This window comes from Budorcas taxicolor, chromosome X (genome assembly GCF_023091745.1).
Source record: "Budorcas taxicolor isolate Tak-1 chromosome X, Takin1.1, whole genome shotgun sequence".
Lineage (NCBI taxonomy): Eukaryota > Metazoa > Chordata > Mammalia > Artiodactyla > Bovidae > Budorcas > Budorcas taxicolor.
The window spans coordinates 125,111,014-125,125,444 of NC_068935.1; the positions used below are offsets into that span (position 1 = coordinate 125,111,014).

Here is a 14,431-nt window from a genome sequence, read left to right on the forward strand (position 1 = left end):
ACTTGGAGTTCTTGATACTGTCTGGAAAATGACTAGGTTTGAAATGGTGACCAATGTTGCTAGGCAAATTTTACTCTTTAAAAAATTTTTAAATTTATTTTTTAATTAAAGGATAATTGCTTTACAAAATTGTGTTGATTTCTGCCAAATAGTGTACTGATGTGCCATGTTGCTCCTCTGTTTTGATTGAAGTCTCTCTAGTTCACAACTCGAGGGGCATGTGATCTGTGTTGTCTATTGTCTAGTTGATGGTAACATGGGAACTGGAAGCATGCTGCAGGAATGGTCATTACAACAGTTGAGAATAGGAAAAGAAACACTGAATAAAATGTCTGTAGACAGGGTGGCTAGTGAGATTGCCATCTAGTTATCATAGATGCTAAAGTGAAAATGTGTAAACTTAAAGCTAGACATATAGCTTGGTTGTTTTACACCAAAATCCAGCAAGTCAAAGAATATATATGGTGTAATACTACTTATATAAAGTTCAAAAACATGCAAAAATTAAACAATATCCTGTTTAGGAATTCATAACTATAATAATCTATGCATATGTATATGCAGAGAACTGAAAAGTGCAGCAGTCAGGCTAGAGACACTCTCCAGGCAGGAGGGAGAGATGTGATTAGGGGAGGCACATGGAGCTCTGACAGTACAGATAACGCTTTGTGTCTTGGGCTGCATGCCGGTTGCATGGTTTTTCATTTCATTACACTTAATACTTTGTATATAAGCTAAATATATTCTTTGAATATGATAAATTTCTTAATAGAAATAACATTTAAAATAAATTCACAAGCAGTTTTTAAGTGATACTATATTTTCAGCACTTTGAATAAGGAAGAGAGTTTCAGTTTTGGGTGTTTATTCCTGTTGCTTTTCCTCCACAGTTCATGGTGGTAATTTTAATCAAATCATTCCTTATTTTGGACTAATGGTAGAATACAGATTGCAGCAGCTCACCATTGGTGATCATCAGGAAATAGAAAGTAGATCACCTCTCTCTCTGCTGACCTTGTCTCCTTGTTCATTGTAGATGTTGCTGTGGTGGACATGAGCGATGTCTCCAGACAGCCTTCACTCTTCTACCATCTTGGAGTCCGTGAGAGCTTCGATATGGCCAATAACGTGATCCTGTATCATGACACCGATGCTGACACAGCTCTTTCTTTGAAGGTAAAGAGTATTGTTCACCTTCTCCTAAATACTTCATTTTGAGAAAGCAGTACTGTGAATACTGTGTGCTCAGTTGAAATGAACATGTAGCAGATGAGGTTGGAGAAAAACAATAACGATTTCCTTGTGCAGTTCCTTCCTCCCCACCCCAAATTCTAGCTCATGCAGATAACTTCCTGGCTACTGTGTGAGCATATGTGCTATTGATGTGTGTTTGCAGGCAATTTGAGTGTGTCTGAGCTCATTAGGAAAGTGAAGGCAAAAACTCCTGATGGTTTCCACTGAAGCAAACACAGCCTTTGGAATCCTATATTGGGCAATTTGATCCAAACGTATACATTCTAAAAAAATTTCAACTTGGACAGCAATAGGAAAATGTTTAACATTTACCAAAATGGGTACGAACTTTTAGGATCGCAGATGTAATCAATGTTTAATCTGTTATTTTCTCCCCAGTTTAAATCCAAGCAAAACTGAAAACTTGTGTGTTCATGGGTAACTCAGTAATTATTGAGAAGTTTTTTAATGTATTTTTGAAAATTTGATACAAACTTTTTAGAATAGCAGTACTTTTTTTCTTAAAAAAAAAAGTTCCTGTTTGTAAAATCTGAAGGTTGAATATGAGTTATTATAAAATTTAGCTAATACTAATATGTTTAGATGGTTAAATAGCATTACCAACTCAATGGGCATGAATTTGAGCAAACTTCAGGAGATAGTGGAGGACGAAGGAGCCTGGTGGGCAACAGTCCATGGGATCACGAAAAGTCGGACACAACTTAGCAACTGAACGATAATATTGTTTAACATCTTAACATCAGTCAGGAAATCCTGGTCTATGTTAAGTCATTTCAGGAATAAAAGATTAGTTTGTTTACAGCAGTGTTACTCAACCTTGACTGCACTTCAGAATCATTTGGGGAGTAAATGTCCCAGTACCAAGGCCACACCAAGACCAATTATGTCACAGTCTCTAGGGAATTTTTTTTTTAACCCCCAAAATGTGCATCCAGGAGTGAGAACCAGTGGTTCAGCCTTAACCTTCACAGACATCATTTCTAAATGTCCAGCTCCCTTAGCATTAAAAATCACTAGTATATAAATGACACAGTTTTGTGATGGCAAATTGGACATTTTTGTTTGTGTTTCTTAAGGTTAAATATTAACCAGATATGTGTGGGTTCTGTAATAATTTGGAATTATTCCTAGTAGAAATATTACCTGTCTCAGATGTGTGACCTGTATGTGTTATATATCACATACGCCTGACACAGGATGTCCTCTGGCATCCTAGCACAGTACTGTATTTTAAGAGTCATTCGTGTGACAGTGGAAGAGGAAACTGTTTTGTTGTTACACTTTACATTGTAAAATAGTTTCCCAAAAGGCTATAAACCAATCTAAATTACTTTTGGTATTTAGATTTCTTTTCTTTACTGATTTTAACTAAAGTAGTTACGCTTAGCAATATTTAGAATTAGAAAATGTGAAAGGGTGGCTAATATTAAGCTGTATTTTGATGAAAAACATGACATGAAATCTGAGTGTATCATATTTTCCCCAATTCAATCCTTTTTTTCCTCTTTTGTGCCTTAGTGAACTCCTCTGGAAAGTCCCATGACCTAGATAAGTTTTAATTTTTAATAATACAGAAAAATACTTCCTAAAATGGAAATGAGTACTCAAAGTGATCTGCACTTGTCAGAAAATAGAAATCTCAGAACACACAAAACACATTTTACAGGACAGCTATTTAATTCTGTTTTCTTTTGTCAGCAAATGGCTTGCAGCATATAGATGAAGCACAGCTGAGGGCTGCATAACGGTGATGCTAAGTTAACTGAAATGATTGTCATTGAATTTGAGTGTGAAAATTCCTACAGGGAAAATATGTAAATAAAATGCCTACAGTGTGGTGTCAGGAGTTCTTTCAGCAACACCTCTTCTGTCGGAAGGCTGGCTGGGGGCGGGAGGGTGACCTGCAGCCTTCACATTGATGACATGAATGGTTCCAGACCCTAGGACACAGTGGGCCACCCATGCACTTTGTTGCTGTCCCCGAGGAGGCAAGGTGCAGGGAATTCAGAGCCCTGAACTTAAATCTCAAAAGAGCTGGACAGAAGTATGGCCACTGCTACAGGAAAATCCTTATAACCATATATGTCCCCAGGAGTTCCAAAGCTAACAAATCATGGTAAATTTTCCTTAGAACGTAAATTTTACACATCTTGGAGCTCCATTCTATTTGAAGCTTTTTATGGGGGGTGGGAGGAGGTCTGAAATGAATAACTCTTGCTCTAAAGTGGGTTTCAAATGATGGCATGGGGACAAAGTGCTTTGGGAAATTAACTGTTCTGGAAAAAAGCTACATTGATCCTATCTTTTCTTTACAGGATATGGTAACTCAGAAAAACACAGTAAGTATTGTATTTTCAGATTTTTAACTTTGTGAATGTGAACATGTAAAATGCTTGCCTGGGTTTATCTCTGGGCTTTCTACCCTGTTTCATTGATCTACATTTCTTTTTGGGTGTGTGCCTGTAGCATACTGTCTTGACGTCTGTAGCTTTGTATTATATAATCTGAAGTCAGGGAGCCTGATTCCTTCAGCTAGATTTTTCTTTCTCAAGATTGTTTTGGCTACTTGGGATCTTTTTTGCTTCCATACAAATTGTAAAATTTATTGTTCTAGTTCTGTGAAAAAATACCATTTGTAGTTTAACAGGGATTGCATTGAATCTATAGATTGCTTTGGATAGTATAGTCATTTTCACAATATTGGTTCTTCCAATTCAAGAACATGGTGTCTCTCTCCATCTGTTTGTGTTATCTTTGATTTCTTTCATCAGTGTCTTATAGTTCACAGAGTAGAGATCTTTTCCCTTCTTAGGTAGATTTTTTTCTTGGTATTTTCTTCTTTTTATTGTGATACTAAGTGGGATAGTTTCCTTAATCTGTCTTTCTGATTTTTTGTTGTTAGTGTATAGGAATGCAAGAGATTTCTGTATGTTAATTTTGTATTCTGTAACAATACCAGATTCATTGATGAGCTCTAGTAGTTTTCTGGTAGCATCTTTAGGGTTTTCTATATGTAGTAGTATGTCATCTGCAAACAGTAACAGTTTTACTTCTTTTCCCATTGAATTCCTTTTATTTATTTCTCTTTCTTTGTGGATTGCTGTGGCTAGGATTGTATCTATTGGTTGTATTTCTCAGGGGGACAGCTGGAACCCCCTCCTCCTCAAGCTGCCAACTGGTTCATCCCCACTCAGCCTCCCAGCTCTGTCTCTGAATAACTTTGGTCAGTCACTCCATCCCGGAACCCAGTCCTCAGTGCCCTCATGGGTAAAATGAAAAGGTTGAACTCAGTCATTTCATTCATAGATAACTTCCAGCACTCATTGTCTGCGTCCCATATTTGTTGTACAAGTGAAAAGACAGGACTTGGATTTAATACATGGAACATCTAGGAAACAGTTATTTCTTAAAGCAAGAATTGCATTAAGGCCAGGTACAAGGAACACAACTCTTTAGCATCTTGACCGTTGGTTGTGTCAGAGCCTAGAAACCTTTTTGTTCTTCAGGAGACTTAGCAACATTCTGTTACCATTCCCCTATATAGTCTCCCTTTTGGTACATTCTCCCTTGTCTATAAACACCTAGGAATTCCTTCACATTCTTGGTAATTCTAATTAGACCGTAGCATCATTCTCCGTAGGTTTTTGTTTGTTTTGCTGTTTTTTTTTTTTTAGGAACAAACTGATTCTAAAGGATTTGGCAACAACTGTCTCTGCTATGTTTGACATTACTTTAGAATTTGGTGCCCAGTCCTGGTTGTCATGCTTGATGGGGTGTGAAATTTTAGAGCATTCAGGAGAACAAAATAAAGGACCCGAGGTGACTGGAAGGGTTGAAAATAGCACCTAAAAGGAAAAGTTGAAGGGAGACAAATCTCAAGAGGTATGGTTCATGGTCTTTTTCAAAGGTTACCCCTTTTCATGAAGCTGGGAGGCAGTTATTTCTACTCCAGATGGCATGGAACTAGGGCAAATGGAAAAAAGGTTGGGATCAGCAGAATGGACATCTCACAGTAATGGTGATTAAACACTGAAATAGAATGTCAAAGTAAATCAGCTGACTTTTATGAAGAGTTTGTTCACTGGTCCCCTCCATATGGATGAGGGTAATGCTGCCTGAAAGCAGAGGTATGGTTTGTATGACACCAGAGGTTTGGAGAGAGAATCTGATGACGCTGTGGGACTGTGATAACTGGACAGCTTTACCAGAGAGAGATACAACATAGTCGTGGTTGGTGAATTATAAAGTCCTATGAGTCAGGTACAGATTAAATGCCCCACAGTGAACATGGAGCTGGGTGCTTGAAGTGATTTATGAATGTATGAAAACCAAGATGCTTTGAGATGTCTATCTTCAGGGAGTATTTCATGTGTTTAGAATTGTGCCTGATGATGTATGGGACTTGGCTTCACATGATAGAGGGATAGTGTATTTAGTAAGGGTTCTCTAGAGAAACAGAACTAATAGGAGATAGAGACATTTATTATGAGGGTGCCTGGGAAAGCCAGTCATGTAATTCAGTTTAAGTCCAAAGGCCTGGGAAGCCAATGAGGGTAGATCAGAGAAGATGATATGAGTGTCCCAGACCAAGCAGTTTGGCAGGCAAAAGAGGCCGAATTCCGCCTGCCTCTGCCTTTTGTCCTGGTTAGGCCTCAGCGAATTGGAGGATACCCACCCACAGCAGGGAGGACAGTCTACTTGACTGAGTCCACTGACCCAAATGCTAATCACATTCAGAGACACCCTCCCAGACACGTGCAAAAATAATGTTTAATCTGAGCACCATGTGGCTGGTCCAGTTGACACATAAAATTGGCCATCACAGATAGCTTACATTTGCTCCTGTTTCTGGGAGCAGTTGCTTTGCAGGAATGCAAAGGATGGGAAACCAATCTGTAGTCTTCAGCCTGGACCAGACCTGCAGCCCTTCTGGGCTCTTCTGGTCTTTGGAAACATAGTATCACCTTTCATGTTCACCTCTTTTTCAGATGATGCTCATAGTCTTGTCTTCCAGGTTTGTTTTTTAACTCTTTATTTAGGTATAATTAACATACTGTAAAATTTACCTGTGTGCACAACATCCAGTGGCTTTTAAGAGTTGTGCAGCCATCACCACAATCCAGTTTTAGAGCATTTCCATCACCCTGCAATATACTTGTTTTCAGACAACCCTTATTCCTATCCCAGCCCCAAGCCACTAATTTGCTTTATGTGTTACAGATTTATCTTTTCAGGACTTTTCATAGAAATGGAAGGATACAATAATGTGGTCTTTTGCATCTAGTTTCTCTCACTTGGCATGATATTTGTGAGGTTCATCCATGATGTAGCATGTATCAGTGGTTCCTTTTTATCGCTGAAAAGTATTTATTGTATGGATATTCCATGTATTTATAGCAATTATATTCTTCAATTGATGGACTTTTGGATTGTCTCCACTTTTTAGTTGTTTTTCATAGTGTTGCTATAAACGTTCTGGTGTTTGTGTTGGAAATATGTCTTCATTCCTCTTGTGTAGATACCTGGGAATGGAATTGCTGGATCATATAGTAAATATATGTTTAAGTTTGTAAGAAACTATCAAAATAATGTCCAGGGTGGGTGTACCATTTTACATTTCCTTCACCAATGAGAGATCTAGCTTCTTCACATCTTCATCAATACTTGGTATGATCTGTCTTTTTATTATATCCATTTTGGTATGAAGTGGTATCTCATTGTGGTTTTGTAGTTCCCTAGTGAGTCATGATGTTGAGCATCTTCTCATGAGCTTATTAGCCATTCATAGTCTTTTTTGGTGAAATGTCTGTTCAAATTTTTTGCTTATTTTTAGTTGGATTTTTTGTCTTATTATGGAGCTGTTAGAGTTCTTCGTGATTCTGGATGCAAGGCCCTTTTCAGAGACCTCATCACTTATTTTATGCCTCATGCTTTTGGTGTTGTATCTGAGAATGCTTAGCCTAACCCCAGGTCACAAAAAATTACTTCTATGTTTCCTTTTAAAGTTTTATAGTTCTGGCTCTTAAATTTATTCCTCTGACCCATTTTGACTTAATTTTTCTGTCTGGTGTGAGGTCGGGATCCAACTTCTTTCTTTTACATGTGGCTATCCAGTCAAAGCTAGAGGAGGTGATGGAATTCCAGTTGAGCTATTTCAAATTCTGGAAGATGATACAGTGAAAGTGCTGCACTCAATATGCCAGTAAATTTGGAAAACTCAGCTGTGGCCACAGGACTGGAAAAGGTCAGTTTTCATTCCAATCCCAAAGAAAGGCAATGCCAAAGAATGCTCAAACTACCGCACAATTGCACTCATCTCACACACTAGTAAAGTAATGCTCAAAATTCTCCAAGCCAGGCTTCAGCAATACATGAACCGTGAACTCCCTGATGTTCAAGCTGGTTTTAGAAAAGGCAGAGGAACCAGAGATCAAATTGCCACATTTGCTGGATCATGGAAAAAGCAAGAGAGTTCCAGAAAAACATCTATTTCTGCTTTATTGACTATGCCAAAGCCTTTGACTGTGTGGATCACAATAAACTGTGGAAAATTCTGAAAGAGATGGGAATACCAGACCACCTGACCTGCCTCTTGAGAAACCTATATGCAGGTCAGGATGCAACAGTTAGAACTGGCCATGGAACAACAGACTGGTTCCAAATAGGAAAAGGAGTACGTCAAGGCTGTATATTGTCCCCCTGCTTATTTAACTTCTATGCAGAGTACATCATGAGAAACGCTGGACTGGAAGAAGCACAAGCTGGAATCAAGATTGCTGGGAGAAATATCAGTAACCTCAGATATGCAGATGACACCACCCTTATGGCAGAAAGTGAAGAGGAGCTAAAAAGCCTCTTGATGAAAGTGAAAGAGGAGAGTGACAAAGTTGGCTTAAAGCTCAACATTCAGAAAATGAAGATCATGGCATCTGGTCCCATTACTTCATGGGAAATAGATGGGGAAACAGTGTCAGACACTTTTTTTGGGGCTCCAAAATCACTGCAGATGGTGACTGCAGCCATGAAATTAAAAGACGCTCACTCCTTCGAAGGAAAGTTATGACCAACCTAGATAGCATATTCAAAAGCAGAGACATTACTTTGCCAATGAAGGTCCGCCTAGTCAAGGCTATGGTTTTTCCAGTGGTCATGTATGGATGCGAGAGTTGGACTGTGAAGAAAGCTGAGCGCCGAAGAATTGATGCTTTTGAACTGTGGTGTTGGAGAAGACTCTTGAGAGTCCCTTGGACTGCAAGGAGATCCAACCAGTTCATTCTAAAGGAGATCAGTCCTGGGTGTTGTTTGGAAGGACTGATGCTGAAGCTGAAACTCCAATACTTTGGCCACCTCATGCGAAGAGTTGACTCATTGGAAAAGTCTCTGATGCTGGGAGGGATTGAGGGCAGGAGAAGGGGATGACAGAGGATGAGATGGCTGGATGGCATCACCAACTCGATGGACATGAGTTTGGGTGAACCCCGGGAGATGGTGATAGACAGGGAGGCCTGGCGTGCTATGATTCATGGGGTCACAAAGAGTCGGACACGACTGAGCGACTGAACTGAACTGAACTGATCCAGTTGTCCTGGTACCATTTCTTAAAAAGATGATTCCTTCCCCATTAAATTTTCTTGGCACCTTTGTCAGAGTCAACTGACCATAAATTTAAGAGTTCGTTTCCAGACTTGAAATTCTGTTCCATTGACCTGTATGTTTACCCTTATGTCAGTTCCATGCTGTTTTGACTACTGTAACATTATAGTACTTTTTAAAATCAGGAAATCTGTCTTTGTTCTTCTTTTCAACATTCTTTTGGCCATCTGAGGTCACTTGCAATTCCATGTAAATTTAAGAATCAACTTTTTCATGTCTACAAAAAAGACCATTGAAATTTTGAAAGGGGTTGCATTGTACTGTTTATCGCTTAGATGGTATTGATATCTTAATAATATTGTTTTCCAGTCCAAAAACACAGAATGTCTTTCTGTTTATTGAGGGCCCCTTTAATTTCTTTCAGCAGTGTTTTATAGCTTTCTGTGTACAAGTCTTTTACCTTCTCAGTTAAATTTATTCCTAGATATTTTCTTCTTCTGGATATTCTTGTAAAGGAAATTTTCTTAATTTCCTTTGCAAGATTTATTTTTAAAGATATTTTCCATAGAAATCTTTAACACATCATATTTTGCTTCATAATTCAATATTTGAGTTAAAATATAATTCAGTTTTTGATCAGAATTCCATAAAAGTGACTTCATATATTATTTTGATCCATTTTCATTCTTAGAGGCTATTTTTTGGTACTTAGTGATAACAAAGATAGCCCCTTTCAGCATTTTATCACTTCAGAAGACTTGTTGATATGATGAGAGATCAAAAACAAGAGTGAAATTATAGCCTTTATGAAAACAAGAGTGAAAGTATAGCCAACCCCAAGACTCCTTTATCTATTAAACCTTGGAACTTCCTGGTAGTCTGTTATTGTTGTACATAGTCCACAGGTATTCTTTGTTTTAATTTTCCTTTGTAAAAATAACTATACCTTCAAAGATATGTTATATTTTGTGGGTTGATTCTCCCCAGGAAGTAAACTGTGAGACTGAGTTCAGTGAACAGGGAATCTATTGAGGAGTGCCCTTGGGATCACCTGTGAGGGAGAGGAGGGCAGGAAGCAGGATTGGGCAGAAAGAGAAATCCCGCTGGGATGCAGGCCCGGTGGAAGCCTTGCCTGACCTCCGCGGGGAGCTGGAGTTTCCAAGTAGTTGTGAGTTGTGATGATGTGGTCAGGCCTTTATACTCCTACATCCGTCCCTCACTGGAAGGAGAATGATACTGGGTGTGAGGTGCTCTTCGCACCTGAGGCAGTTCCAGAAGGGACTGGCAGCAGGGCTGAGAGCTGCAGTGTTCTCAGTAGCTAGGACAATACATCTTTCCTTGAAAAGGGGAGTCTGGGTGTGCACCTGAGTGTCCGCTGCATTGTAATCATTTCATTTGAGAAATATATGAATCATATGTACCCTAAGACTAAGGCATGTACCTCGAAGGCAGAGATGCACAGAAACGATGTTTTCTTTTGAATTGGTGGGTGATTATTCAGAAGCTGTATGTAGCCTCAGCAGAGAGGAAACATGGGACATAAACCTTCCTTGATCCTCAGGAAAATGACCAGGAGAAAGATGAGGTGTTCCACCCAGTACGTGGAGAAAAGATAGTTCAAAGTAAACCGGACCTTACTTTCATTTGTCGTGTCCTAAAGCCAGAGTTGAGAGCTGGTCCTTTAAAAGCAGAGTTAAATTTCCGAGCTAGGATCATGTTATTAAAAAAGTAATCTGGTTCTTGACCTCTGGACTAGGTGATTATTTTCTTTTCTGGAAATTCAGTGAGATTTAAAAGACATTCATTGTTCCCATCAAAATGGTTATCTCTATGATGGCAATAAATTGGAAATTCTTTGAGAAACAGACATTGGCACTATTGGGGGTATTGTCTGTGGTACTGCAAGTCTTGTACCTGGCTTGTAAGCTCACTGAGGCCTCAAGTTTCGAGTAACAGAATTTCTCCTGGTCTTTCTTGCCTTCCTCATTCCTTCAGTTTGCTTTGGCTTGGGATCCAAGATTATCAAGGATGATGTAGATTGCTTAGAGACAAAAGGCAATTAAATTTCTTTTCTCCTTTCTGCATCCTTTGGGTTTCCTGGGTTCAGAGTCAGAATTTCTACCGTTTTTGTTAGTGAAGACTCGATTTCAAATAAGAAAGCTAATTGTCATAGTAGATGGAGAGGGAGGATTTTATTCATTGAATGTGATTTATGTAAAAAGAAAGTCTCTTCCATTTGAATATTTATTTCATTTGTGTAGCTATTTTATATTTCTATGTCATCTGAAGTTCTCCCTTCAAGTCTTTTTGTCTTTTTTTCCCCTTCATGCCTGTGATTGTGTTCTCTTTTAAATTGAAGTACTCTGGAAAAAAAAAAAAATTGCAGAACTCTGGAGGTGTGAACCAAAAAAAACTTTTCTCTATCTCTTGAATATGACAGGAGTAGTGTCATATGTCACAGGGCCAATGTCAGAACCGAAATATAAATATTTAATTCTGCCTACCAACTGAATGAGTCTTTAGTGTGCCATTTGTTGTTGTTGAGTCATTCAATTGTGTCTGACTCTTTGCTAGTTGGACTGCAGCATGCCAGTGTCCCATGACACCCATTTATTTTCTTTAAGATGTAATTCACATACCATAAACTACACCATTCACCCATCTGTTAGTGTTGGGCACTTGGTTTTGTATATCATGTCTATCTTGATATAAGAGTGTTTCAGGATTAAGCAGGATTGGCAGTTAGTGGCAGCAAGCCTACAGGAAGGGAGAGGGAGGACGTGAGATTTGCCTGGCTCTGTGGTCATCTGTGGGCCAGTTGGTTAACCTTGCTGGGAATCAGTTTCCTCCCGTATAAAATGAGATGATTGTTAATAAAGTGATCACTGCCATTTGTGCCAGCTCTGAAATAATTCTCTGATTTTATGATAGCCATTCTGTTATTTGAACAAAGCAGATGGACTGTTGGAATAGCTCAGTTGGTGCTACATGGCATGTTTCCAGCAGGGATGTCTTCATTCACCTTTCAGTGGCACAGTAGTCTGATTATCCAATTGAAATTGTTACTCAGCTTCTGTATTTTCCTCTTATGACCAGATAAATATAGAAAGCTAGCAATGTACATAGAATGCTATTTGCATTGATCTTAAAAAAAAACTGCATTTCCCTGATGTGCATGTGTACTGATTTTAAAAATCCTCCTTTAACTGACTAGACAAAGAATTATACCTTATTATCAGTTTTTAGAGCAGTGCTTGATTTAGGTTTTCTTCCTTAATAAGTTGACTTTGTCACATGTATGGTTATGTTAAATAATTTTTAATTGTCTTAAGTTTGCTCAATTTCTCCCTAAATTTTCTTGGGAACAATTCTCTGTGCTTTTTAAATTCCAGTTTTCACCAAGGGTTTGCAGCCCTTTTCTATTACAAGAGTTAAACTCCAGAGTGGCACATTTTCCTAGCAATCAAGATATGCATTCTCCCGTAAGTGCTTGGAAATCAGCTTATCATGGGTAGTATTAAACCTCCTTCCATTTGCCTTAGATTTTCCCCTCTTCTTTTGACTAAACATGTATTTAATCGTTATTTTAGAAATGTTCCCTGGAAGGTCAAGCTTAAAGTCTCATGTTGAAGTTGGTTGGGATAAATTCTTACACATTTTTTTTGCTCCAAAGAATTAGTTTATAAAAAAAATAATAATAATAAGCTTGTGCTATTACTGAACAACTTTGTGACCTGGTATTGTTGTTCAGTTGCTAAGTTGTGTCCAACTCTTTGCAACCCCATGGACTGCAGCCTGCCAGGCTTCTCTGTCCTCCACTATCTCCTGAAGCTTGCACAAACTCAGAGTCGTTGATGCTATCTAACCATGTCATCCTCTGCCGCCCCCTTCTCCTTTTGCCTTAAATCTTTCCCAGCATTGGGGTCTTTTCCAATGAGTTGGCTCTTCGCATTGGATGGCCAAAATATTGAGTTTTAGCATCAATCCTTCCAATAAATATTCAGGGTTGATTTCCTTTAGGATTGACTTGTTTGATCTCCTTGCTGGCCATGGGACTCTCAAGAGCCTTCTCCAGCAACACAATTAGAAAGAGTTGCTGCTGAAAAGTCAAAGTTAGTCTGTCAGTTGTGTTTGACTCTATGCAACACCATGGACTGTAGCCTGTCAGGCTCCTCTGTCCATGAAATTCTCCATGCTGCTTGCCATAAATAAAAAATAAGTGTTAGTGTAGTGAGGCCCCTTTACTTGTGTTATTGTGCTGGCCTTCTTGCATAGGGCGCCTTGCACAGGGCACAGAGGAGCCTGCTGGGGAACTCGTCCTAGGTGTCCTTGGGTGGTGGCCTTGACTGAACCTGATGGACAGTAAGGTTGAGACTACAACATGCTCTGCTCTCCTGGCAGCTGTTTATGGCTGGGACTCGCCTATTATCATGTAACTGTTCATACATGAAGCCCACTGAAGAAACTCTGATGTTTTAGGGCTGCAGGTAGTTTGTTCTATGTGCAACTTCTGCCTAAAGTCCAGAGCAGGGGCTCTTAGATTTTGGGGTCCTGGGACTCTTTTGTCAGTCTGGAAGAGCCTATGGACCCCTTCTCAGAATAAATCTTAAAATGTCTAAATAAATACATACTACAAAAGAGACCAATTATACTGAGCTATATAAGTGGAGTTGGTGGTAAAGAACCTGCCTGCCAGAGCAGGAGACATAAGAGATGCGAGTTTGATCCCTGGGATGGGAAGATCCCCTGGAGGAGGAAGTGGCAACCCACTCCAGAATCCTTGCCTGGAGAATCCCATAGACAGAGGAGCCAGGTGGGCTCCAGTTCATGGGGTCGCAAATAGACACAACTGGAGCAATTTAGCATGCATGCATGTAGTTATCAAAAATATTTTAAAGTGATATATTGTAGTCTGTGTCCTCCTTTACTAATGTCTCAAATAATAAGATCAAACAGCAAGTCTAAAAACTGCCATAATTCTGGTATAGTGATAAGTATAAAAGTTATTTTGAGATCTCTTGAGGAACTGTAATGTCACATAAAAAATTCTGTGATTTGTATTAGAGACAAAGTCCCATGCCCTGCTGAAAACAAAATGTATTGCCTACATTCCTGATCAAAGGCACTGTTATATTTCAATGAAAGGCGAATGATGAAAAAGGTGAACTTTTTTTTTCTCATTCACTTTCACAGACCCCCAAGAATTAATGGGCTCCAGGTTCAGAATTCCCAGTCTGTTCTAGTCTAGAACTGTCAAACATAGCTAATCTTTATTGGATGTCCACTATGTGCCATGACCATCTTTAAGCCTCTGTCACTTGATGAAGTTGACAGTATTATTGTCCTCATTTCAAACATGAGAAAACTGAGGTTTAGATGGACAAATACATTTTCCAAGGTCATCCATCTAGAATGGGGTGGAGCTGAGATACCATCTTTGGCCATCCAGATTCTCCATCATCTTGCTGTGCTTGAACTGAGATGATACTGACTTTCCATTTCAATAATTGTGTTATTTCTTTGTTACCTAACTTAGCAAATGTGGGGGGAAAAACCCACTACCCAGCTCTTCTGAGACAATGAT

The 14,431-nt window shown here is 39.1% G+C and overlaps 1 protein-coding gene across 1 annotated transcript in view; it reads left to right on the forward strand.

Moving 5' to 3' along the window:
• The window catches only part of MAP3K15 (mitogen-activated protein kinase kinase kinase 15), a 145,149-nt gene that overhangs the window by 29,970 nt on the left and 100,748 nt on the right, over window positions 1–14,431 (forward strand). Inside the window, exons 2-3 of the mRNA XM_052662827.1 lie at window positions 1,037–1,176; window positions 3,570–3,593. Coding sequence (XP_052518787.1) covers window positions 1,037–1,176; window positions 3,570–3,593 — 164 coding nt within the window. The remainder of the gene's footprint in view (window positions 1–1,036; window positions 1,177–3,569; window positions 3,594–14,431) is intronic.